This window comes from Ahaetulla prasina, chromosome 12 (genome assembly GCF_028640845.1).
Source record: "Ahaetulla prasina isolate Xishuangbanna chromosome 12, ASM2864084v1, whole genome shotgun sequence".
NCBI lineage: Eukaryota > Metazoa > Chordata > Lepidosauria > Squamata > Colubridae > Ahaetulla > Ahaetulla prasina.
In genome coordinates, this window is record NC_080550.1 from 1,343,304 (window position 1) to 1,369,006 (window position 25,703).

At 51.9% G+C, this 25,703-nt stretch overlaps 3 protein-coding genes across 9 annotated transcripts in view; 2 read left to right on the forward strand and 1 right to left on the reverse strand.

Annotated features, from left to right (window-relative positions):
- PIEZO1 (piezo type mechanosensitive ion channel component 1) overlaps window positions 1-11,570 on the forward strand; it is a 58,666-nt gene extending 47,096 nt beyond the window's left edge. For 3 of the 5 annotated variants that reach the window (XM_058155081.1, XM_058155084.1, XM_058155082.1), the window contains 18 exons: window positions 576-748; window positions 834-958; window positions 1,810-1,995; window positions 2,695-2,953; window positions 3,631-3,819; window positions 4,039-4,291; window positions 4,624-4,768; window positions 5,383-5,530; window positions 5,999-6,213; window positions 6,293-6,451; window positions 7,296-7,443; window positions 7,653-7,841; window positions 8,232-8,324; window positions 8,493-8,665; window positions 9,056-9,178; window positions 9,377-9,456; window positions 10,089-10,284; window positions 10,920-11,568. In XM_058155081.1, the coding sequence (XP_058011064.1) occupies window positions 576-748; window positions 834-958; window positions 1,810-1,995; window positions 2,695-2,953; window positions 3,631-3,819; window positions 4,039-4,291; window positions 4,624-4,768; window positions 5,383-5,530; window positions 5,999-6,213; window positions 6,293-6,451; window positions 7,296-7,443; window positions 7,653-7,841; window positions 8,232-8,324; window positions 8,493-8,665; window positions 9,056-9,178; window positions 9,377-9,456; window positions 10,089-10,284; window positions 10,920-11,169 (3,104 nt within the window). In that variant the 3' untranslated portion in view covers window positions 11,170-11,568. Of the gene's footprint in view, window positions 1-575; window positions 749-833; window positions 959-1,809; window positions 1,996-2,694; window positions 2,954-3,630; window positions 3,820-4,038; window positions 4,292-4,623; window positions 4,769-5,382; window positions 5,531-5,998; window positions 6,214-6,292; window positions 6,452-7,295; window positions 7,444-7,652; window positions 7,842-8,231; window positions 8,325-8,492; window positions 8,666-9,055; window positions 9,179-9,376; window positions 9,457-10,088; window positions 10,285-10,919 lie in introns of all 5 variants that reach the window. The other 2 variants (XM_058155085.1, XM_058155083.1) reach the window with 2 other exon arrangements.
- Window positions 11,571-11,589: 19 nt separating this feature from the next.
- On the reverse strand, window positions 11,590-18,402 carry CTU2 (cytosolic thiouridylase subunit 2). 3 transcript variants are annotated; one of them, XM_058155134.1, is made up of 15 exons: window positions 18,205-18,402; window positions 17,591-17,665; window positions 17,385-17,463; window positions 17,224-17,283; window positions 17,047-17,107; window positions 16,496-16,605; window positions 15,562-15,872; window positions 15,053-15,188; window positions 14,428-14,559; window positions 14,239-14,330; window positions 13,733-13,836; window positions 13,188-13,311; window positions 13,021-13,081; window positions 12,644-12,702; window positions 11,590-12,166 (listed from the first exon to the last, which is right to left on the reverse strand). In XM_058155134.1, exons 1-15 carry the CDS (start codon window positions 18,267-18,269, stop codon window positions 12,115-12,117), a joined length of 1,521 nt encoding a protein of 506 aa, XP_058011117.1. In that variant the 5' UTR covers window positions 18,270-18,402; the 3' UTR covers window positions 11,590-12,114. The 3 variants fall into 3 exon arrangements, 2 of the variants coding, with proteins under 2 accessions (XP_058011117.1, XP_058011119.1); XR_009151915.1 differs by lacking the exon at window positions 11,590-12,166 and having other exon boundaries at window positions 13,188-13,291; XM_058155136.1 differs by lacking the exons at window positions 12,644-12,702; window positions 13,021-13,081; window positions 13,188-13,311.
- A 69-nt stretch (window positions 18,403-18,471) lies between these two features.
- Window positions 18,472-23,298, forward strand: RNF166 (ring finger protein 166). Its single transcript, XM_058155150.1, has 6 exons — window positions 18,472-18,709; window positions 19,646-19,802; window positions 19,960-20,072; window positions 20,357-20,471; window positions 21,119-21,226; window positions 22,062-23,298. Exons 1-6 carry the CDS (start codon window positions 18,516-18,518, stop codon window positions 22,125-22,127), a joined length of 753 nt encoding a protein of 250 aa, XP_058011133.1. The 5' UTR covers window positions 18,472-18,515; the 3' UTR covers window positions 22,128-23,298.
- The last annotated feature ends 2,405 nt before the right edge of the window (window positions 23,299-25,703 follow it).

The window sequence follows — 25,703 nt, forward strand, 5'->3', positions numbered from 1 at the left end:
AGAAATGCCATAACTTGTTTCCAGGTGACTGGGGATATGTTTGTAAATGCAGAGAGATTGGCAAGCACCCAAAATGCGGTCGTGTGACCCGGGGAGGCATCATAATTCTGAAACCAGATCGTAACTACCTTTTGGTGGTGGGGAGGGGGTCTGTCATAACTTTGACTAGTCACTAAGTAACTGATCACAAGTCCAGGACTACATGTACACAATTAACTAGGAACTTGCAAAGGGTTTCCAGCTTTCAGAAAGAGATAGGCCAATTGAACAGACTCCCTTGTAAGAGGTGGATCCTCCATTGTGCAGGTGCAGTTTGCTGCAAGCAAAAGGAGGAGGGTATTTTGGAACAATTAACCAGTGGAACTTCTTGCTTCCAGAAATTGTGGGTGCTCCAAAACTGGAGGTTTTGAAGAAGAGACTGGACAGTCATTTGACTGGAATGGTGTAGGGTTTCCTGCTTGAGCAGGGGGTTGGACTAGAAGACCTCCAAGGTCCCTTCCAACACTGTTATTCTATTATGGGCTCCCTTTTCTGCCTGGAGATTTTGCGTGTTACCCAGGTTGGTCTTTTCTCAGGGAAGAGCAACGTTCTGCAGCGGGTGCTGAATGCCCTGCGCTTCCTGTGGGTGCTGTGCCAGGCCACGGTGGACGGCTTGACCCGGTGGCTGAGGGCCCTCACCAAGGACCATGAGCACCTCTCCACCATCCTGGGCCTGGAGAGGTTTGTGCTCACCCAGCAGCTGGATCAGGTGAGCGCCCGTTAGCCAGGCTGGGGCTGGGTTGGAGGGGAACTTGGCTTGCTACAGTAGACCCATTCCTGTCCCATCCACGCAGGCAGAGGAGGTCCAAAAGGGCATCCTGGACAGGTTATACCAGCCGACCCCGCCGGCCGACAACACCTCGCAGGACACAGCCTTGCCTGGGACGGCAGCAGTATCGCCCAACAGCATGGCTTCCAGGCAGGTGCATATGGGGCCGGGGAGGGGAAGCCGGAAAGCAAGGACTGGGGCAGCTCTGCCTTGAGGCATATGGGATTGTGGGCCCAGAGTCTGAGCCTGCTCCCTGTAGGGCCCAGGAGTTGAGGAAGGAGCACCCCTGGAAGGATAACAGGGCTACTTTCCCAGGAACAGAAAGCGGGACCAGTTGTGCCAGGTCAGCTCAAGACAAACATCCTGTCTTGGGGGTGGACCTTGAACGTGCATCTCCCAGGCTTTCTTCTCCACCACCACCACCACCATCATCCTCATCATCCTTTTCCCCTCCGTCATCTTGCAGCCCTGCTTCCGGGGCAGCTGCTACGATAGCTGGGTGGTCGATGCCTTTCCTTCCCTGGAGGCTCTTGACAGCCATCTGCTACGAAGTTGGCAGTTCAGTCTCCGGTACTGCTTGAGATGGATGACCTCTTTAGAGTCCACCCAGCAGCAGGCACAGCACAGCACACCAAACCTGAGCAGTTTCAGGCAGAGTTAATTTTCTTAGTGGCTCTGATGTTAGGAGTACCAGCTGGTGCAGTTAGTTTTCTTCTGGTGTAGCATGTGGTGTGAATGTCAGTGGATATTCTCAATCATCCAAGTCGTGGTTGTCCCAAAAGTATTTTTCTAAAAGGCAACTGGACTTTGGTTTTTTCCTTGAAAACTTTTTGCTTCACGTTCAAGAAGCTCAGATGAGAAATGAACTGAAGAAGCTTCTTAGATGAGAAGTGAAATGTTTCCATTTTTGGGACAGACATGTTGTGTGAACTGGGAAATAAGGTAAATTCAGTCAAATTCTTGTTTGAAGAGGATGTGTGACCCCTTTTATGCTTCCACAGTGGCTGCGACGGGGCCGAGGTTTTCAGTGCTGACAGCACCGGCTACCACTCTCGAAGCGCCAGCGAGGAGCAAATTCCAGCCGTGGATCTTCCGGACAATGCAGGACTCCTTCCCAGCAACTCCCAGGAGCTGCTGGCTTGTGCTAAGAGTCGCCCCAGAACTGCCAGTGAATTGCTACTGAACAGGTATTGTCTTGGGCAAGCAAAGGCACCACACTTTTCTTGGCTTCTTAGGGTCACGTGTGCCAAGGCAGACACTTCCATCAACATCACCCGGTTAAAGATTCACAACTTCAAAAGTTGACACGGAGTTTAGCTGGCTGGGGAATTCTGGGAGTTGAAGTTCACAAGATTTAAAGGTGCGAAGGTTGGAGAAACCTTCTCCAGAAGATACGTAGGAATTCCAAAACTGTTATTCCATCAAAGGATGATGTAGTTATTGATCCCTGGAACATCTTTGATAGGCAAAGGGGATAAAAACAGTATTTCTGTCATCCAACCAGTGGTGGGTTTCTACTAGTTGGCCCGGGTTCAGGTGAACCAGTAGTGGGAAGCTCCGCCCACCCACCTGGATGTCATCACGGATGCTCTGTGTATGCGCAGAAGGGCCACACCCGAGCAAAGCAAGCGCGCACACACATACACAGTCACAGTTCCGAACCAGTAGTGAAAGTAAATGGAACCCACTACTGCATTGAACATGTTGGGATTTCAACTCGCAGAGTGGAACACTGTGGGAGTTGCAGGCTCAGCATAATGCATGCAAAAGCTCAGTGAAACATGGATGGTGGTGGGCGTGGTGATTCCAGCTTGGAGCAAGTTTGCTCCCGGTCGTAGCTTTTTCTATCTGTTTCCACACCCCCACCTGTCCCTTCCGTCTTCTAGATGTGTCTCTTTCGAAGAACTGGAGGAATCCGAGCAGTTCTACCGTTCCCAAAACCGCTTTGTGCAGCTGCTGGTAGCCTGTTACCACTTTGTGGCTGGGCATTCGGACCTGCTGTGTTACTTCATCATCATCCTCAACAACATGGTCACGGCCTCGGTCATCTCAATCGTCCTGCCCATCCTCATCTTCCTGTGGGCCATGCTGTCCATCCCACGGCCCAGCAAGTCCTTCTGGATGACGGCCATCGTCTACACGGAGGTGGGACCCTTCTTCAGCTGCGGGTGGAGGAAGCCTTTAAAGCTAATTTTGATGGGGAGAAATGGCTTTAGCACAGCCTTTCCCAGCTTGGCAAACTGAAGGTGAATGGACTTCAACTCCCAGAATTCTCAGCAATGGATATGCTGGGTGTGGAATTCTGGGAGTTGAAATCCATTTACTTGGAAATTGCCACTGTTTTCTCTCACTGGATGCCCGCCTGGTATGTTGGACTGCCTCTATTCCTCTACTAGCAAGAACTGGAGCCCACCATGGTACCCCAGAGGGGGCTGGCTTGAGGGACTCTGGCTTAGGGTACTCCTTGGTGTCGGGGAAGAACAAAGCATAGCTGCCCCCAGAAGAAGAAGTTCAGCAGGAACTTCCTTGGCCGCTTTGCCAAGTCTGGAAGGGCCTGTTCGGGAGAGACCAAGGTTGGGCCACAAGGGCTGAGGAGCCTGGCTGAGTCTAGCCCGTTCTCTGGACTCATTCTGATGGTTGAGAGTTGAGCCTCCTTATTCAGAGGCAACGTATCTTTAGCTGTTGGGTTTCGGATAATGAGGAAAGAGGTTGCCTTCCACCATTCCTTGTGAGAAGACCCTTCTGGTAGATAATCAAATGCCGGAGAACCAAATCTTCACTCTTGCTCTAGAGTTCTTCTCCCCTGGATTCTTCTCGCACAGGTGATGGTGGTTCTCAAGTACCTTTTCCAGTTCGGCTTCTTCCCCTGGAACAGCTACACCACCATGGTGCGCTATGAGGGGAAGCCTTTCTTTGCCCCTCGCATCCTGGGCATTGAGAAGACTGACAACTACATCAAATACGACCTGATCCAGCTCTTAGTGCTCTTCTTCCACCGCTCCCTGCTGCTGGTAAGAAGGAACCCGGGCTCTGGAAAGAGAGGCCCGAATTCCCAGCTGGGCTGGGAGAGCAACCTTGGATGAGGCCAAGGGACATCTGGCAAAGAACCTGAGATTTGGGGAGTTGCTAGGAATCACAGCAAGAGACTCAGCTGGGGTGGCTTAGACTGGTTTCTCCCATGCTTTGCTGTGTCTGCAGCACACCCTTTCTGAACGAGTTGTCCTCTCCAGAGCTACGGCCTCTGGGATCACGAAGAAGACCTGCTGGCCAAACCTCAGCTGGAGAGAGAAGAATTGCCAGACACGGCCAAAGAAAAGGAAGAGCCGGAGCCTTCGGCATCGGCCAGCCCCGAAGCAGAGAACGTGGTGGTGATGGAGGAGAAGACTGAGCCAGAGGTGCAGAAGGGCATCCGCTCACGGTTCAGAAAGAAAAAGGAAAAGAAGAAGCAACTGAGCAAACCTCTGGACCATCAAAGGGAGGAAGGTACCTAATGGCTGCTGCAGAAGGCGCTGAAAAGTGGGAGGGCGGCACATTGAGTTTATTTACTTAATTCAATAGTTGTAATAATTCCATTGATTTATGTGGCCCTCTGGGTCCCGTTAGAGGACACAGATTAACTGAGAGGACCCCCCACCCTGGTAGACCCTGTGCCAAAGAGTGTTCCTTTGCCTGGATCTGCTGGCTGGGATGAACCCAGGAGGCAGGGAGGGGGATGAGGGACTCTGTTGTAGAGGCTCCCCGGCTGAAGCACATTGAGATTGAAGAAGAGAAGGCAGAGATTGGCCAAGAGCTCATCCCACTCCTCTCTTTCCAAGCCCCAGAGATCCAGGAGCAGGAAGGAAAGGAGGAGGTGCTGGAGGAAGAGGAGGAGGAGGAGAAGAAGAAGAAGAAGAAGTCGGGGGCATCCCAAGAAAAGATGAAAGCTGCCAAACGCCAAGTGAAGCACTTCTTTGCTTCTGCGTAAGTGATGGGAAACTGGGCTGGTGGTGGGAGAGGAGGGGCAGGCAACAATCTTCGTGTGAATTCTCCTCACCAAGAAAAATGGGTGGTCATGTTTGGGGTCTTCCTCCCATGGGTTAGGCTGGGGCAGGTTCATACGTTGCGTTCAGCCGTGATCATCGCTATTAGATGGACCAGACGGGGAAATCAATTCCACAGCGAAAGCGAAGGCTGCTTGATGGAGATGGGCTCTGAGAACGGAACCTGGCAAGTCGGATTGTGCTGGGCTTCCCCCAAGTGAATGGAGGAGGTGTCTCCTGAGCCTCTTCCCAATATTCTCTCATGGCTCTGGACTGAAAACACATGCCAGCCCCTTTTCCCTGGGCCACCTTTCCGGCATATCTCCATCAAGCTCCCTGCTTCTCTACAGTCATTGTGTTTATTGCTCAGCACCCACCTTCTCTTTCCTGCCGGGCTCTGACTCTGGCTGGGCCCCTCCTTGCACCCTACAGAGGTGACGAGTCCCAACTTCCTGGCTATTGGCAATTCTGCACCGGAGCAACCTGGAGAATGCACACACACACAGCACACACAGACACATCCTCACTCAACCCTCTTCACCCCTCTTCCTCCAGAAGAGAGCGCACGTTCCAGCCAGCGTGCCAGTTCTTCCAGGACATCCTGCACAGCAAGTGCCGTGCTGCCACCGATGTCTACGCCCTCATGTTCCTGGCTGATGTGGTAGACTTCATCATCGTCATCTTCGGCTTCTGGGCCTTTGGAGTAAGTCTGGCTGTGCCACTGGATATTTGTAGCTTTCCTCAAGCTGTTACCAGTGATTTTGCTGGGGTGGTAGTCTTGGTCAACTGCTGGGAATTCTGGGAGTTTTAGTTACTGGGCATCTAGCAGGTGCCCTTTGGACTATTCCAGTAGAGCTTTTGGCCTCAAGGTATTCCAGGGCAGAGGGAGGGACAAAGAGAAGGAGAGGATGGAGCCCCAGTGGGTTTCTTTGCTGCCTGGAGACCACCCTCCCTTTTGCTCTTGCTAAGTTTGGATGAAATAGAGTGGTAAATGCCAAGTGTCTCTGAAATTCAGCACAGGGTCGCTACCTCCACCCCCTTTAAAAGCAGGATGGGACTATGCTTGGGGGTCCCTGGACAGGAGTGGAGCATCTCCTAGGGAAATTGAGGGAGGGGGGAGGAGGTGTATCTTTGTGTTTGCCCTCCTCCCTGAGCTGCTCTTCCCCTGCAGAAACACTCGGCTGCAGCCGACATCACATCCTCGCTCTCCGAAGACCAGGTGCCCCAGGCCTTCCTGGTGATGCTTCTGATTCAGTTCTCCACCATGGTCATTGACCGGGCACTCTACCTGCGCAAGAGCGTCCTGGGCAAGCTCATCTTCCAGTTCATCTTGGTTTTTGGCATTCACATCTGGATGTTCTTCATTCTACCCGCTGTCACCGAGAGGTGCGTGGCTGTCTCTTCGCTTCCCCCTGTCCTGACTTGGGCCTTCTCCTCGAAGTTCATCCTCTATCTCCCTCCCCAGGAAATTCAGCCAGAATACGGTGGCCCAGCTGTGGTACTTTGTCAAGTGCATCTACTTCGGCCTCTCTGCCTACCAGATTCGCTGCGGTTACCCCACCCGCATCTTGGGGAATTTCCTCACCAAGAAATACAACCACCTGAACCTCTTCCTCTTCCAAGGGTAACAGCTGAGCCCCCGGCAAAATAGGGGAGGGGGCTGCTGGGAGAAGTAGAGCCTGACATGGGGTCCTTTAAGCAGAGGCAGACAGGCAACAGGACCCTTTTTGGGGAAACTAGAATGCTTTGCAGCAAGGTCGAACATGCAAACCTTTCTTGGGGGGTGGGGGGGGGTCAGCTGAGAACATGGATTCCACCACGTCCTTTGTCTCCATGTGTCTCTACATCTGGTACCCCATTTCTTTACCATGCATCATAGTAAGCATCATGCGCCATGATGGTCGGGGGAAAGAGGTGGCATAGATTTCTGCAGAATTTATTTATTTATTTATTTATTTATTTTATCACATTTATATACCGCCGTATCTCCCTAGGGACTCAGGGCGGTTCACAGGCAAGTAAAAAAGTACATATAAATACAAACTAAAATAACAATTAAAAAACTTATTCTACATGGCCAAATTATTAAAAAGCAATATAAATAATAAAACCCATTAAAACCAGTATAAATTTAAAATCTAATCCAGTACTGCGCAGATAAATAAATGTGTTTTAAGCTCGCGACGGAAGGTTCGGAGGTCCGGAAGTTGACGAAGTCCTGGGGGGAGTTCGTTCCAGAGGGTGGGAGCCCCCACAGAGAAGGCCCTTCCCCTGGGTGTCGCCAGACGACACTGCCTAGCTGACGGCACCCTGAGGAGTCCCTCTCTGTGAGAGCGCACGGGTCGGTGAGAGGTATTCGGTAGCAGTAGGCGGTCCCGTAAGTAGCCCGGCCCTATGCCATGGAATTGTCCAGGATCAACCAGAATCCACCCCTGGAGGATCTGAAGATACATCTCTTGGCTCCACAGGTTTCGCCTGGTGCCTTTCTTGGTGGAGTTGCGAGCGGTCATGGACTGGGTCTGGACAGACACCACTCTGTCCCTCTCCGACTGGATGTGTGTGGAAGATATCTATGCCAACATCTTCATCATCAAGTGCAATCGTGAGATGGAGAAGGTGGGCCTCCACGGAAGGGAAGGAAGCATGGTGGAGCTGGGTCTCCAAGAGTCTTCTCGAGGGTTTCATCCCCAAAACAATTCCTGTAGTCTTAGTGAACATGATGGGCCTTCAGTAAGATAATATTTGTAGCCCAACACAACTGAAAGGGAGGCAAGGGGCTTTTTGGAGAAGACCCAGGGTCCATGAGCTCCCCTCTCTCCTTGCAGAAATACCCACAACCCAAGGGTCAGAAAAAGAAGAAGATCGTCAAATACGGCATGGGAGGCCTCATCATCCTCTTCCTCATCTGCATCATCTGGTTCCCACTGCTGTTCATGTCCCTGGTGCGCTCCGTGGTGGGTGTGGTCAACCACCCTATCGATGTCACCGTTACCCTGAAGTTGGGGGGCTACGAGGTGAGAGGAGCTGCCTTGCGGAGAAGCAAAACAACAGGCCACCCAACTGCCAGATGCTGATGGACCACAACTCCCAGCATCCCTCTTGGTTAGCCATGCTGTCTGGACATTGTAGCCTGGCAATGGCCCATGTCAGCTTTCAGGGACAGATGGGCTTAGCTGTTATAGCAGTCACAGCCTTGCCAGCCTCTGGCACCCAAAAAGTCCCATGGATTGGGCAGGTTGAATCACTCCCAGCTCCTCTGTATCTTGGGGGCTTCTCTCCACTGATGGTCCCCCTGTGGCAGCTATGAGACCTGTTCTATTGAAATGGGGTTTGTGTAGGACGGATCAGGATTGATGGTGTCCCTGAATCTGGATCCCCTCCATCTCTCCCCCTTCTCTCCTCAGCCCCTCTTCACCATGAGCGCCCAGCAGCAGTCCATCCAGCCTTTCACCCCGCAGAACTACGAACAGTTGACCAATAAGTTTGAACGGCAGCCGGTGAGTCCTAGCCGGAGAGTACGGCAGGAAGGAGGGGGATCCCCTCATTCAAGTGGGTGGGAGGACTGGCATCTCCCCCCCCCCCATTAAAATAGAAGGAAGTCCCACCATGGTGGGCTTGGCCTGAACGGGGAGGCCTGCTGACCTGGGACTATCTGCTACCTGCAGCTCGCCATGCAGTTCATCACCCAGTATGGCTACGAGGACGTCGCCTGGGCCCGCATTGAGGGCAGCTCCGGATCCCTGTGGAGTATCAGCCCCCCCAGCCGTGAGCAGCTCTGGCAGGAGCTGCACAATGGCTCCTCGGACATCACTCTGCGCTTCACCTGGAACTTCCAAAGGTATTTCAGAGCAAGGCCAGAAACTCTCCCTGGCAGGACAGTTCTCTGCCTGCTTCAACCATGGATGCCCCCTTTGGCTTTGGGAGGCTTGCCTGGAAAAACCCTGCGGAGCTCCGAAGATTTATTCTGCCAGCATTTTAAGGCTTAGCACCTGGGCAGCTTTAAGACTTGTGGACTGGAATTCTGAAAGAGAAAAGTCCACAAGTCATAAAGCTGCCAAGGTTGGAGATCCTGGCTTAGGGGACTGTGGGTGCAAAAGAGGTCCATGGATGGAGAGAGGTGATGAAGGGATCTGAAACCAGAATGGGTATCCTCCTCCTGGCTTTTCTCCCATCACCCTTGATCCTAAAATTCTTTTCCTTCCTCCTCCTCCTCCTCCTCCATCGTCAGGGATCTCAGCAAAGGAGGGAAAACGGAATACACTACCCAGAAGCACACCATGGATCTGAACCAGAAGAGTCTCGTGAGGCAAAATTTGGCCGGAATGCTGCAGGGCGCCTCTCACGCCCCTGTGTGAGTCCCTCCTCCACCCCTTCCAGCAAGACACCCGTGGCCAAGGGGGGGTCAGCAAGATGGGGAAAGGCCCCCCCGATTGCAGGGGTCTAAAATCACAGCCGGCAAAGCCTGAAGCGCAAAATGGCTTCCCCCATCTGCAAACGCTGCCTGTGTTTTCCGGCTGCTTTATCTTGCTGCGTTTTGTCCTTGTTCCAGGCGGATACCCCACCTCTTCCCACCCTACATACGGGCACCCAGTGGCCCCGAGGCAGACCCGGTTGAGCCCCTGCTCCCAGGTGAGGACACCGGATGGAAGCTATTTTGCATACTCACGGCTGACCGTTTAATTCCCCCAGTTCCTCTCTCTGAGTTGATCTGGATTCCTGGTGCTGCTTGGAAAAGAATCCAGGGGCCAGAACTCCCCCTCCCCTCCCCTCCCCTCTCCCCCCCCCCCCCGCAGAAATGCCCGCATGCCATCACAAGAACAGCCGGGGCACTTTTCTGGCTTTTAAGGTGGGATCAGGAACAGGAGACCAACGGCTCCATTTCCCTGTTCCTAAAAAGGCCAAAACCATGCCACAGACATTTTTGGGCTTGGCAGAGTGGGCCTTCTCTTCCATCTCTGCTTGTCTTTGAAACAAAATTCCAAAATTAGTGTGCAAAGTCAGGAATTTTTGTTCCTGAATTTTAGTGGCACGTAGTTTGAAGCCACAGTAAAAACTGCAGAAGGTATTAAAAAGGTTGAATGAACAGATGCATCTTTGATGCCGCGGCTAAACAGGAGCAATCGGGGCTGGGAGGACTCTAAAGAAATGGGGAGCAACTGGTCAGGAAGAGCGTTCCCAACGCCTGGATGGGCGTCTCTCTCTATAAAGCAGGATGGTCCCTTTTCCGGCGCCTTCTTCCCTCTCCCCATCTCCTCTTCCAGACGGAGAAGACAGCTACCTGGATGTGGAAGTGCAGCTGAAGCAGAAGCGAGTCCGGCCCGGGAACAGCAGCACCAGTTTCCTGGAGTGGTGGATGATCCAGCTGGCCGACTGCCAGGCGGAGTGCCACATCCTGCCCATGGTCATCTTCAGCGACAAAGTCAGTCCCCCTAGCCTGGGCTTCCTGGCGGGATACGGGTGAGTGACCAACCCACCAGGGTGGACGTGAGGTGCGCTCGGAGCAGAGAGACTCATACGCAAATGTCGCAAGAATAGGCTGACTTGGGTGCAAGGAAGCGTCGGGAAAGCTGGGCCTGAGAACCCCAGGAAAAGAGCAAGCCCCCCACCCCCAGTTGAATGGGGGCCCCTGGGCTTTGCTGCAAATGGCCCACCAAGACAGCACTCAGATGGTTAAATGCCGCCCCCTTTGTGTCTGAAATGCCAGCAGGCTTTCGTGGAATAGCTTGCAAAAATTTAACCACCTAAAAGGGGAGGGGGGAATGGTCTCTAATCTCCCTCCCCCCACACCTCGCCTGGCCATCTTGCCAAGGCTTTCTAAGGTTAGGGGGTCTCCAGCCTTGAAATGATACAAGGCAGAGATTAGAGAGGCAAAGGTTGGTTCATTCGCCTCCTTTTCAAAGCTTCCTCTGGAACAGCAAACGGCCGAGATCACGCCCCAGGCCGAGCCACGGGATCAGGGCTTGCGGATCCCAGCGGATCCTGCTCAGCCAGCCCGCTGATGCTCCGTAGGTCGTGCGAATGTGTTGGCGGGAGGGTTGCACGTCGGGGTGAGCTGCGCAGGGGCTCTACACTGGGGCTCTTTCTCTGCTCAGGATCATGGGCCTCTACGTCTCCATCGTGCTGGTGATCGGGAAGTTCGTGCGGGGCTTCTTCAGCGAGATCTCCCACTCCATCATGTTTGAGGAGCTGCCCTGCGTGGACCGCATCCTGACGCTGTGCAGCCACATCTTCCTGGTTCGGGAGACGGGAGAGCTGGAGCTGGAGGAGGAGCTCTACGCCAAGCTCATCTTCCTCTACCGCTCGCCAGAGACCATGATCAAGTGGACCCGGGAGAAGGACTGAGGAGGAAGGCAGCGCCCGTCACCCCCAAAAGAGCCCTGGGAGACCCGCAGCCCAGCAGGTGGGCTCAGCCAGATGCCGGTCCTGGACACCAACTCTCCGTACCCTGCCTCTTCCGCTGGAGGCTCTGGGGTGGGGCAGCCCCATAACCTGAGCCACACTTGCAGCCGAACAAGAGCCGGAGACACACAAGACACCTTTTGAAAGACTTTTTTTTTTACAAACCAAAAAAAAGATACCACACACACACACATACACACCCTCCCAAAACTGGACTCCTGCTTCCTTCCCCCACGGAAACCAGGAAGCTTTTGGAAACAAATGGCTGAAATGCCCAGAGGCCCCCCTCACCTCTGCAGCCACTGACCCTCCCTCCCTCTCGCCCTGGCTGCTGGGAACAAGGGCTGCTGGGAAGCTACAAACTATTTTTTCTATAGGAGGCCATTTTATTTATACAGATCTATACAATAAAAACAAAGCTGTGATTTAAAAAAAAAAGGTGGTGGGGAGTTCAAGATGGGACTTTGGGGGAACGAAGGAGAGAAATTCCTCTGGTTCAACAGCCGAGGGGGTTTGGGGGTTCAGCTTCTCCAGAGATGCCTGGAAGAGTTTTTGAGGAGAGCTGGATGGGGGGATTGCCAAGAAGGAACCTCTTTTCCTTGGGACGCTTCATAAAACTTGTGTGGGCAAGGCGGCTGCTCCCTTCTGCCTGTTTTTAGCATTTGAATCCTGTGTACAAAAATAGAAATTCAGTCCACTTGTGCATCCAAGGAGGTGTCAAACTGGCACAGGTGAAAGATCGGGATCCTTCTTGGCTCATTCTGGCCGTCGCTGAATCCAAGATGATTTCTCTGCTTCAAAAACACCTGTGGAAGCAGAGTCTCAGGCCATTAAGCCCACGAACAGTCCTCCCCCTGTTCGCCTCTAGGCCGTAAAGCATCCGATGCATCAAGTATCGTCTTCAAGCAAGAATTCCTGGATTTCTTGCTTCATCGCAGCCCTGCAAAGAAAGTGGAAACGGGCATCACCGCAAATCTGAGTTTGCATATCACTCTAGAGCAGGGGTCTCCAACCTTGGTCCCTTTAAGACTTGTGGAGGGAAGCTGGCTGAGGGACTCTAGGAGTTGAAGTCCACAAGTCTTAAAGGGACCAAGGTTGGAGACCCCTGCTCTAGACTAGGGTTTGTCCGAATAGCATGCCAATTCCTGGGGAATTCTAGGAGTTGAAATCGAGATATCTTAAAAAGTTGCCATGGGGAGGGCAGATGGAACTCAGGTTAAATGGGTGGGGTCTCTGAGCTTGCTTTTCTTCTTGCACCCACTTTGTCACTAGGCTAGGAAACAACATCAATGCACCGATAACAAATCAGCTGGGAAAATCCCAAGTCTCTTTGGGCTGCATTGCTGCCCTGAAGAAGAGCAACGCAGCCTCATTTCTTTTGGCACAAATTCCTCCAGGCAACAACTTTGCCCCCTACCTGCATTGCTGGCGCTTGGCCTCCTCGTGAATATACGGGGGGAGAGACTCCACGCAGCTCTGCAAAGGAATTGTTGGAGTGAGGGACTCCACCAGCCTTGTTACTTTTACAAGAGGTAGCCCCTTAATTACTCTCAAACCATAGCAGGGCACCCCAACTGTCACCCACAGCATAACCTGAAGTTCCCAAAAGCCAGGACAAAGTCCCAGCAAATGAAACCTTTAGCCCCAAGTGACTGCACTCATTTTAACACAGAGCTGTTTGTCCTCTGCCTGGCTGCTTCTGTCTTGGGCCCAGCCCTGAGAACAGTTGCACCCTTTCACGTTGACACATCCATGAGCCCTTCTGGTTGTACAAACGCTTCCTTGCACACCTACCAGCTCCTTGACTGTTAGACGGCAGCCATAGCAGAGCAACGGGACAAGCTGGGAGGTCTCTCTGGGGGGAAAAGTAGAACGTCAGTCGCCTGTGCTGACCAGTGGTTTATTTGGGGAGGGGGCCAAGGAGAGCAGGTGGGCTCATCCACTCCCAATAGGGCTCTTACATTCCAGCTGGAGGGGCTTTGCAGCAACCTCCCTGGGTCCCACCTCCGCAGCATCCATCCTCAGCTGGAAGCCGCTGGCTGAGCTTTTCTGAAAGCAGCGTGGCCTGCAAGGAGGATCCGTCCTCTGTCAGGAAATGAGAGTTTACAGCCCCTGAAAGCCGGTCCTGGGGCCAAGAGGCAAAAGCCTTGACAGCTGAAGCTGGGTTTTTATGCCCTGCACTGAGCGAACCTCACAGCACCCAGCACTCAAGGATTGGACATGTTAAACCAGCAGGCAGTCGCCTCTTTCTTTTCAGTTCCACCCAGCAAACTCTACTTGCTTAAGCAGCAAGTTCATATTTATCCCCATGCCTGTTTGGCAAAGCAACAGGGAGGGGGGAAAACGCGCCCCCGCCCCCAATATTTCAACTCCTGGGTTGTGCCAAGGAAGACTGGCTGCATTTCTGATACCGTGAAGTTCTGGCTAGCATGTCGGCTGTTGTCTGTTCTAGAATCCCTGCTAGAATCTAGAAGTGGGTCCCCCCCCCCCAAAGAAGGCCACTTGCCAAGATGGGTGTCCAGGGGGCAGAGGCAGAGGAGGCAGCGGGCCGGTGCTGTCGACACATCAGTCGGGACCTCTGGAGGAACTGTACTCAGCTTCTCTCCTGTCCTGGAACAGAGACCAGAGGGGGCATCAGGAAGAGAACTGGAGGGAAGCCCACCTCCTGCCTGACCCATCCACGCTACCTGCACCTCCTGAAAAGAGGACATAACCTCCCCTGGAACTAGACGCCACTTGTTTTAAGAAGGTGCTTGTAAGTCGGCAGCTGAAAGGATCCTATCTATTAAACGCAGGCTAAGAGGGTTGAGCTGGATTCTCAGAAAACAAGTTAAAAAAACCACCCTTGTAGCTGTTGCCTGGCTTGCTCTGGTTTTCCCAGAGAAGCCGGGAAATGTAACCGTGAGTGTGTGGGAAGGGAGTCGTGCCTAACGGACGCCTCTGCTGAACCTTTGCCAGGAACTTCATCCAGCAGTTTGTTGTCCTTTCCTGGACAAGGAGAGGGACACTCACCTGTAAACTGTGCTGAGGGTGGAGGGAAATTCCGACTGCAGCTTGCAGAGAAAGCTCTCTATCAGGAGGTGGATGCTGGCTCTGTCAGAGGCCTGGAGGAAGTGGAAGCATCTGTCACGGCTGCTCCGGTCCTCCTGACCCACCGAAGGGGACCCACGGTCCCTTCCAGCCAAATTCCTAATGGCCTACTTTGGTGTCCAGTCCAGGCATGAAGACGGTGGGCACCCCGAAGAGGTAGTTGTAGAAAGCGATCTCTTTGGCAGGATATTCCCGCATCGGACGCAGGATCAGGACGTCCCCATAGCGGCTGTCCAAGAAGCCCTTCAGGGAAAGAGAAAGGAAGAAGGGGAGGGGGAGCAATGCCAGATCAGAGACCAGAAAGGCAGAGCTGCTCAGAGGCAAGTGGCACCCTCTCTTCCACCACCACATCTCAGGAGGATTCTGGAACAGAGATGGAGCTAATGTAGGGAAAGCTCCAACCGGTTCATCTGGCCACAGCATGGCAGCCTAAATCACGAAGACCTTGCTCTTCTTCTGCAGTATTATTCTGTCTGTTTGGTTTGGAAAATATTCCTCAGTGGGCTTATCCTGGATGAAATGTGAAGTCTTAGCCAGTGGGCTCTATGCAGCTTTAGGTCTGGACTTTCCTTCCCTCTTCAGGGACCAGACTTGGCTTCATAAAGCTCAGGGAAGTTGCTTGCAAAGATGGACGTGTCTAAACCAAAGAGCAAGGCCAGGAATCTCCTGAGGAGACCAAAACACGGAGCAAACTGTGTCCAGTGGGCGGGGCAGCCATGAGCCGCTTTGTTCTCACCGTGTCCATAGCCAGGAAGGCCCCACGTCCCAGAGAGAGGTTGGTCAGCAGCCTGACACTCACACGGGTGCAGCTGTCTCCCACCATCACTTTCGTGTATCCGTTTCTCCGAGCCACATGCAGCATCAGGTGGGTCCTAAAAAGTAAAGAGATCGCTCCCATTCCAGCCCAAAATTTGGGATCCAACCAGGAATTGCCCAGAAAACAATAGAAACAGCAGCCTTGAATATCACAGAATCGGCAATCTAGAAGAACCGGATAAAACAGCCTTTTGACTATGAAGCCCATTCTAAGTCTAGGGGCTGCTTGCAAAGTCAACCTTCTATTGGGAATGCCTGTTTCCTGAGGCTCCTGAGCTAGGATATGGCACCGAATGACCCTCTCTGTTAAGAGGGCCAGAGGGCAAGAAAGCTTCTTTTTAGTTCTCCACTCTCAAGAGCAGAGCTCACTCATCCAGCTCCCGTTGTGGGCATTAATATCTTCACTCAGGATCTGGGCAAGGAGCTCACCGGAAGGTCTGCAGAAGCTCCTCTTTTGCAGTTAGGGATTTGACACCCCCAAAGAGGCGGGCCAGCTCTTCCGCGTGGGAAGCAAGGGAAGAGCCGGCCTCGTTCAGAACCGCCAACCGTTCCTGCCACGGGAAGCCTTGCATGCTACACTCTGCCAGCTGGTCCTCCAGGGAAGTCGCCGCATCCGCCCTCTTCTCCCGCTGCTGCTGCTGCCACCTCGTGAAAACAGCCACCGCTTCCTTGTAGCTGGGAGCCTGGTCAAGAGGACTCTGGGTAAGCGAGTTCAGGACAGAAGTGGGAAGGTCAAACACCTATGAAAGAACAGGAAGACACAACCTGGGTCAAAGGCTGACTGAAGGAAAAGCGTCAAGCCTGCACAAACTGCAATTGCTCTGACAGATTTTCAGAACTAGGAATTATATTTCCTTCTCGCCTTGTCAAGCTTAATGTTGCTTTTCCTTTATTCTTTTTTTTTTTCCTGAAAGTGACAATACTAGAAGTGCATCTACGGTATGATATCGACTTTCCCTTTCACAACAAGTTTTCTCCGATCCTCTGTTATTTTATTTCAGTAATACAAAACTGGGCAGATTAATCTGGACCAGAGTTCATGCTCAGCACACAAAGGACTATACTTGATGATAATCCTGTCCTGCCTGGGGTCTTCCTAGGATCTGCCTTTCTGATGCTCTAATTCAGTGTTTCTCAATCTCAGAAACTTCTGAGATGTGCAGCTCAACTCTCAGAACTCCCCAGCCGGCCCCAGAATTGCTGAGAATGCGAAACACTGCTCTAATTTAATTTGCTGAACAATACTATTATTATTAATAACAACATTTCCAATCACATCAAAGCAGCCGGCTGGCTAAGGTATGTTGATGCCATATCACCAAAATGTGCTGCAGTGAAGGTGATGAAACTCAGCCACGTTTACCTCCTCCAAGAACACCAGATGACAGGGGAATCCTGTGGCTCGCAGAATAGCCCCCACCTGCCTGCAGGTTTTCGCTCGCTCGTCCAAGCTCCGTCCACACACAGCTCCCTCTGCACAGTAAAACCACAACTGTCAGCAAGGTGAGGTGGCTAAAACTTCCACAGCCCTGGGAACATTCCCTGCCTTGGTATCTTCAACCATGTAAGATACTAGACTTGCAGTGAGAGAGACCTGTGGACTTGAACTCAGCCAGCCAGGAATTCTGGGAATTGAAGTCTGCAGGTTATAAAGTTGCCATAGTCGGCCACCCCTGATTTAGAAGGATCGGGTTACCTCTGATTTCAACCTTTCAATGCCCAGTAACGCTCGACAGTTAATATACTCAAAGGGAATCAACTTTGGAAATCAACTTCCCTAAGCCCCCCCTGCATCTCTCAGGAAAGTGGCCATCTTCACAAGCCACAACACTTCAGGCAAAACAAACTGCCTGCACAATGACTTCATTACCCCACCCCAAAATTTGGAGAACGCAGAGGGCTGCCAACACAAACCATCAATGTAGATGATTCCTGGTCTGAAGCGAAGTTTCTTGGCTGCTTCTCGGTTGAGGCCCTGACAAGAAGAAGCAAAGCAGGCTTTGGTTCAAAAACTTTACCCAGGCTATCATGCTTCATCTACTGGGCGCTTCTGCTGTTTGGCTGCCCCTCCTGCTTGGAAGTCTAACATACCTCTTGCACCTGCCTCAACATTGAGCTGGAAGCAAGACCCCCCGAAAAGGCCAGGAGAACCTAAAACAGTAGTGAGAAAGCATCACAACATTTGTTCCCTGTTTTTAGTTGCCATCTTGCCCGTCTCGCTTGCCCTGAAGCAGTAAAGATTACGACAGGACCTTCTCTCCAGGGTAAATGCAGCGATTCTTCCCAAGCATGGCACGGAACTTGTGAATGAAGTAGTCCTTGAAGCAGCTCCTGAAAAGCACATGAAGCAGTGTGGAGGAAAGCCCAGATTCATTGCCAGGGGAAAAAAATTCTGCACAAGGACAGTTCTGAATTATTCAAAATTCTGCACGTCACTCAGTTACCCTGTTGCACTTACTTGCAGAAGGCATCTCCAGCACGAATGCTCACCACCGGGGAGCCATCCTTGCACTTGACGCATCTGGAGTCGCAGCTGGGAGAAGAGAAAGTGAAGATCAGGTGACAAAAGAGCCTTACCAGACACCCAAATCTTATCCTCTCCTGTATCTCTCCCATAGGGAAGTTGAGACAGTGGCAAAAAGCAATCCCTCTTTCTTATAAACCAGGGGTCTCCAACCTTGGTCCCTTTAAGACTTGTGGACTTCAACTCCCAGAGCCCCTCAGCCAGCAAAGCTTTAGAACAGGGGTCTCCAACCTTGGTCCCTTTAAGACTTGTAGACTTCAACTCCCAGAGTCCCTGGGTAGACTTCAACTCCCAGAATTCCCAGGCTTCTCATCGCTCCATCCATTGGGCTGGGGAATTCTGGGAGTTGTAGTCTACCCATCTTACACGTTGCCACTGTCTGAGCACCTGCGCTAAATCATGGTTTGCTTAAGCCCAGTTGGCTGAACAAGCCACTCCTTAAGATGAGAATCAGCCTGCCTGGTTCATGCCACGGTGGCTTGTTCATCAAGGCCTGGATTGCTGGCATGCTTCCCCTCCGCCAAGGCCAGCGGGCAAGGCTTCCTCACCGGTCTCGGGGCCTCTCCCTCGGGAGCGGCTCCCCTCCGCAGCCGCCCAACTCGCCGTCGCACATCGCCGCCTCCGCCTCGTGGAGCACGGCTCCCGTTGGGGGGGGGCCTCCCCCGGCCGGGAGACCACAATTCCCAGAGGGCCCCTTCGCGCTCCCGCGCGCCGCGATGACGCCGCGATGACGCCAAGTCTCGCGAGAGCCGCGGGGAGGGGAAACTCCGGGACCGTCCCGGCCTGGGACGCGGCGAGGTCGCGGGGGCGATGACGTAGTTGGGATGCGCCGCCTCCCCCGCCCGCCTCCCCTTCCGCCATGGCGGCCGCGATGTTCCGGAGCTTGCTGGTGTCGGCGGGGGGGTCCCGCGAGGCGCCCTCCGCGGCCGCCGCCCCCGCCCCGCCGCCGCCTCACCCGCCCGAGCCCGGCGCCGCGCTGGAGGCCCAGTTCAGCTGCCCCATTTGCCTGGAGGTCTACCAGCGCCCCGTCCGCATCACCCCCTGCAGGCACACGTGAGCGGGGGGAGGCGGGGGCGCTGAGGGAAGGGGGGAGGGGGGGCCTGGGGGCGGGGGGGGGAGCGAGGGGAGGTCACGGGGTCTCTCTCCCCCAGACCCCTTCCCTGGGGGCGCTGCAGACATGGCTCCCCGGGCGTTTGTGTGTGTGTCGGGGGGGGGGGGGGGCGGGGAGCGGCTGAAGTTCCTGGATGGGCTCCTGGGCAGCAGCTCCAGGGAAGCATCCAAGGGGCCCAACTTCCCCTCTCGCCAAGGAGGGTCCTGGTTCTGCTCCTGCATTCGTGGTTTGGCTGTAACTTTGTTGCTTGTATCCTTACGATTTATATTGATATAGTTTCCTGATTGCTTCTTTATACCCTATGGCCAGCATTAAGTGTTGTACCTTGATGAAGGCATCTTTTCTTTTATGTACACCGAGAGCATCTGCACCAAAGACAAATTCCTCGTGTGTCCAATCACACTTGGCCAATAAAGAATTCTATTCTATTGTAAGGTTATGGGGGGCTGGTTTTCCCACTTGGCGCTTCAAGAGGAATTCCTAAGCCCAGGAAGCCCAAGGGGAGGCGAGGGCAGGACTGCTTGTCTTAAGACCGGAAGATCTTCTGCCACAGATGGCAGCAAATGCTCCAAAGTATCTTGTCAATTTTGTTGGTGCAGAGTTCCATGATCTAGTAGAGGGATCTCCAAACTTGGCAGCTTTAGGACTTGTGGAATCCTGGGAGTTGAAGTCCACAAGTCTTAAAAGTTGCCCATTATGGAGACCCCTGATGTAGTAGATGTGAAGTTGTTCTGTGGGATTCTTCTTGGCTGAAGCCCACCAGCTCTCCATCTTGGGAGAGGAATCCATCCCCTCTTCACATTATCTTTTGAGCAGTGTGTGTACTTTTCCCACAACTCTCCAGGCTCTGGGAGAAATCAAGCCTCCTTCTTCCGTAGGTTCTGTGGAGAATGCCTGCAGCCCTGCCTCCAAGTTCCATCTCCCCTCTGTCCCCTTTGCCGCATGCCCTTTGACCCCAAGAAGGTGGAGAAGGCCTCCAGTGTGGAAAAGCAGCTGTCTTCCTTCAAGGCGCCATGTCGAGGCTGCAGTAAAAAGGTAACCTTAAGGGCTTGTGCGCATAGGTGGAGGCAGCAAAGCTAGATAATTATAAGCCACCCTGCTTTTGTGAGCGGCCTGTCGTTAAAAAAAAAAAACACTACAGCAGGCTTCAAATGGATATCCATCCTCTCTTTTAATCCTTCTTGTATCCCAGGTGACCCTTGCAAAGATGAGATCTCACGTCACATCGTGTACTAAAGTCCAGGAACAAATGGCCAACTGTCCGAAGTTCGTGCCTGTCGTCCCAACATCCCAACCTATTCCAAGGTATTTCCTTCTTTGTGGCTTCGAGCCACTCCCCAACTCGCTGGCTTCCAGGTTTTAGAATACCTCCTGCACTCTCAAGCAAGGTTAGGAGGGAAAGAGAGAGTCAGGCATCTCTTTAATAAAGAACTGTGGATGTATTGTCCTTGTAGGTCAGTGTTTCTCAAGTTAAGCAGTTTGAAGTTATGTAGACCCCAGAACTTCAATTCCCAGAATTCCTCAGCCAGCATGCTGAACTGAGGTCCACCCGTCTTCCAGTCAGTGAGCTGTGTTGCTCTCCCTTTCAGCAATATTCCAAACCGGTCCACGTTTGTCTGTCCCTATTGTGGAGCACGGAACTTGGATCAGCAGGAGCTAGTGAAGCATTGCATGGAGAATCACCGCAGTGACCCCAACAAAGTGGTGAGTTGCGTTCATGTCCCTGTTTGGTGAAATGGAAACCTAGATTAGCAGAAAACTGGGAATAAAAAGGAAGTTGTCTCCCATTTGAATCGAGGGAGAACTTTTGCCTATTTCATCCCCCTGTTTATGCCATAGCTGGAGTGCCCTGCCCTGCTTTTGCAAACCAGGGATAATGAAACACACCTCTGCATCTGCAGTGGCAGATACGCTTCTCAGTCTGTGCTCACCTTGTCCCTTTCATTTTGCATGTGGGAGCTGCTAAAGAAATAAAATGTATCCCAGGAACTGGGTGTATTTCCCTCATATAAAATCATGGAAGTATCCTGGAGACTAAAAGCCTGCCTCCCTTTATACCAGCTTCATTTAATTGCTCAGTTTGTGTATGATCTTGTGATTGTTTAGAGGTTTATTTGATGGTGCTGTTTAATATCAAATTTTATAAGCATAGAATATTAATACATCTGCATTTAGGGTATTTCATAACAAGGCATGTGTTTTCAAAGCTGGATTCTGCAATTGTTCTGTTTTCTTTCTCTTTTTTCCCATCAAATGATCACACCATTGCTTTTAGCCTCTTATCCTGGAATTGAGTGTTTTTTCTTCTTTGTTGACCGTTCTCTTCCTCTCTCCCTTCCTTGGTGTTCCAGGTCTGTCCAGTGTGCTCAGCCATGCCTTGGGGGGACCCCAGTTACAAGAGTGCCAACTTTCTACAGCACCTCCTACACCGGCACAAGTTTTCCTATGACACTTTTGTGGTGGGTTTTGCGTTCCGCAGCATCTTATTTCAATAGATTGTGTCTGCTGCTTCCAGGCCCCAAAGGCAGCATGAGAATTGCCTTTAATAATAAAAGCAGAGCAAACTGCCCTTGTGGGATGAGTTATGGCAACATTGGAGTGGTTTTCTCTTGGTGTTCTTTATGTCCTGCTCTTGTAAAAGTGGCTGCCTTCCCAGTGGTCTCAAATAAGGTCACAAGAATTTGTTGGTATCGAGAGGTGTTTTTCTGTGCCCGCCCCCCACGTACCATTGTGGATATAATAATAGGCACAGGTTTCAAAAAATCCTTGCTCCCTTCTACTTTATCCTGCTCAGATCCCATTTGAAATTAGTGTGTCCAGTTCTAAAGGACAGTGATACAGATTAGAGTGACTTCCAAGGAAGACCACCAAGATGGTGAAAGGTCTAGAAACCAAGCCACCTGAGGGAGGATCTGGACAGGTGTACTCTGCAACAAAGGGAACCGAAGGAAGGCAGCCTTCACATTTCTGAAGGATGGTCACCCAGAAGGGAAAGGAGGCCTATTGCTCAGATGGTAGGAGCAGACCCAGTGGGTGGAAACTCAAGGAAGGAGATTCAAGTTAGACCTAACAGTATGAACCGTCAGCCAGAGGAAGAGCTGCCTCATGAAGGGATGAGGTGTCCTTCACGGGGGATGGTCAGGCAAAGGCTGGGGGACCATCTTAGCTGAGGCATATGAGTGGATTCTGCAGAGAGCAAGGGATTCTAAAGTCATTCTGAACTCCAGCCTGCCGTGCATGGAAGGTGGGAGCTCTTCCGCTCTGTGGTATGACATTCTCCTCCCTTCTTTCCAGGACTATAACATCGATGAGGAAGCGGCTTTGCAGGCAGCCCTGGCGCTCTCCCTCTCAGAGAACTGAGGGCCGCTGGCACCGCAGAGCAGCAGACAGGAACTGTTGCACATTTGCCCGACTGTCTCCCCCCATCGGAGCAACGCACCGCTCGTCCTGCCCGTCGGCTCCCAGAGGGGAGCTGCGGCCGTCTCCTCAGCTTTCGTCTTGCCTCGTTCGGTCAGGGAACCTCTTCCTCGGGGCCGGGGCAGCAACAAGGGGTGCTTCTCTTTTCCCAGTTCCATCGGACCTGCTCTGTACTACCAGTTGGACGTTCCCCACGCCACTAAGTGCAGACGCTATACTTTATTAAGACGCTTTTAATACAGTTTTAGCACCATCGGCCCTCATTCTGTTAGCGGTTTATATAGCAACAAAACATTTTGTGGGGAAACTGTAGTTTACATTTTTTTTATTGCCTGTGTCTTTGGGTTAATTCACTGGATTTTTTTTTTATTATTATTATTTGGGGGGGGGAAATCAGCATGGGAGATACTTAACTCTTGTACGAATATTTATTATGCGCTTGGGTGCCTGCTCCTTGGCCGTCGTGGCGAGGGATTTTGGGATCAATGCGTGCATGGAAAGAAGCCTTCCAATGAGGCTCGTGATGCCCAAGCAAGACCAGGAGGCCGCTCCTGACTTGAGCGTAACTGTTTAGCCGAATCTCTCCCTCCTCCTGTCCCCACAACTGACCTTGCTCATTTTGTATCTGCTTTTGTGATACTCTAGAAGTTCTTGGTGGTTTTTTTCTACATATCGCCGTGTAACAAATATTCTTCACGTTTTATAGAGAGAATACAAAGCAGTTAACCCCTTGATATTGCAATATCTGTGTTTGACTAGAAACAATAGTATTTTTATGGAACATTATTTTTCAAAGTATATTTTTTAAAGAAAAGTGCCCTGGGTTCCAGATCTTCGGGCCCTGTGGAGGTGGGTCTCAAACCTGGAGGGAAGGAGGCGCTTCCTTTGGTTCAGTTCTGAGCAATGGGTCGGTGGTCTTTTTTAAGGGTTTGAGGATTATTTGTTCTCTGCAAGAAAAGGAGAAGAGGGGGGGTTCTTCAAGTAGCCTTTTAAGGGATTGTTGCAAGTTGTTATTAAGCAGAACTGCTAAGGCTTTGTTCTCCAGGTGTTTGGATTCTGGGTCAGTGGGCCTGAAGGAGACTGGAAAGAAATAAAAGCTGTGAATAAGCTACAACCGGGGTGCAACCTTAGCGTTTGTTCAGCTGTGAATCCATCCACAGGTGTTTCTCTGTGTGTGACAACCAATACTGCAGTTTATTCAGTGAAGTGTGACTATGCAAACCATGGCTTGCTATACAAGCCACAACAGTGGCTTGTCTTTGCTTATTGGGCTTGTAGAAACATGTCTGACTCCCACGTGTTGTCTGCTCCTGGAATATGTTCTTTTGAGTCTCAAGTCAACTGACTCAGTGCTCTGGGAATAGTTACTCAGGGGAGGCAAGAGCCCCAAAGCATTTATCTACTGCCCCACTCTTGGCAGCATCACAACCCTGACTTGTGGTTTCTTTGTCAGCCAGGCTGGCTCTTGCAGCTTCAGAGCCTTCTCTCCTTTGGCATTTTCCATTGAGGCCAGAAGAATTGGTGGTTTTATTTTATTTCCTCCCTCCCGAGACCCGAAAGGGTGCAGAAACGGAAAATGTATTTCTGTTCAGAAAAAAAATGCAAGGGAATATTTGAATTAGGTTGACAATCAAAGTTTGTCCTTCACTTGTTAAACCTTTCTTCAGTCTGATAGGGGAAAAAGGGGTTATTGTTTTCCAAAGTTGAAAGATGTTGCAGCCATTTCCAGTGGTGTATAAGATTATTTTTTTTGCACTAACCTTAGGAACGTGAAGGAAAAATCTATGCAAATGTGCCCTTGCCGCCATCCTCCTCCATTTGTATCCCATGTCCTTCCCCCCTCCTCAAAATCCCCAAGCTCTTACCTGTCCTTCCTTGGTTGACAAGGGAAGACAATATAATAATAATAATACAGCATTTGATAAGGTCTCTGGGAGACGCTCTTCATTCCTTCCTCCCAGCCACCATTTGATGGCTTGACCTGTGGTTGCCCCCCCCCCCACTCGCACCAGCCCCCAACACTTCCAAAACTTTCCTGGTCCTAATGGTTCCTTTGGAATCTGCCTTCCTTAGACAGCTCAGCCTTACGTGGCCTCCTGCAATTCAAGGCCGCCTGTGCATTTGAGCAGACACGATCCTTCCCTACCAAGTACCACTTAACATTCTCTGCTAGGCAGAAGGGCAGGCAGTGAGCTCATGCAAGTGCCCTCCAGTACATGAAGGAGGGAGAGGAAAAGAAGGCCGTCCCTCCTGCCCTACTTAGTGTCCCCTTGTAGGTCAGGGACCCTCTTCAGCCCCTCCAGCTGTGCTCCCTTGGGAGAAGCCCTCCCCCCACCACCACCAAGAGTAGCTTTGCTGGAGATGGCAGCATTTCTGGGTCACCCAAGCCTACCCGGGGCCCACCTGTGCTTAGGAGGAAGCTCACTCTGAGGGACCAAGCCCCAACCTCAGGACCTCCACCTACAGCTCTTGTGCCCCCCAACTAAATACACGTGGGTAGTGGTGTAGGTATCAAATTCCTATCCTGCCCAAAAGCTGCCACATCTTGCAGGACTGTAAGCTCTCCGGAGCAGAAGGCTCTGAGGAACAGCTGGCAGAGATGCCCCTCTCTTCCCCTGCCCAAAAGGGAGGTCTCGTAAAGAAAGCTCTCGGGTTGCAAGGGAGTAAAAGGATAATAGAAGGCTGGCTGACCCTTGTGATGCAGAAGGAGCGCTCTTCCTAAAAACAACCTCTGATTGATATTTGGAACTAAAAGACAAAAATCCCTTTTCATCCCCCTTTTGAGCAAGCAGGGGAAGAAAAAAGCCCAGGGCTGGGCTGGTTCTCCAAGAAGAAACTTGGAAGAAGAGGAATTCTGTGGCCAGGTGAGTGAGCTAGTTGGGATGGGCTCCTGCTGCAATTCCCACCCTGCCTTTCTCGGATCTCGGCTGTGGCAACTTCAAGCAACCCACCCTACCCTGCTTTCAGTGCCAGTCCAAGGAGTTCTGAATCTCTGGAATTTGATGGAGCAGATTGCAAGGGGTTTTTGGAATAGAATAGAATTTTTTCTTGGGCGAGTGTGATTGGACACACAAGGAATTTGTCTCCACGTGTACATAAAAGGTAAGGAAGGGTTTTGCAGGATATGCAACATATTGGAATGTTAGCCCAAACTCAAGTGCCCTCAGCCCCCAGGATTTACCACAGTCCTGTTACCTTAGTTGATACAAATCAGTGCCAAAGACGGGACCCCGAGTCCAGTTTTCCATCCATCTGAGTGCTGGATGCCGGTTGGAAGGTATCCTCAAAACCCTCCGCACTTCTCTCGATGCATCATCCTGTGAGGAAGCCGTGCAAAACTTCGACTCTTCTGTCCATGCTCTTTTTGTGATGCTGCAGAAGTCTCTCCCCAGAGCCCCCCCTCCCCATCCTGCGCCGGTCCTTCAGACTCGCCTCCTTTCCTTTGCCTAAAAGTGTAGGGCGGGGGGGGGGGTCTGGCTCTCCGCCCATACGACGGGACCGACCTGGGCCCTGCCGGGG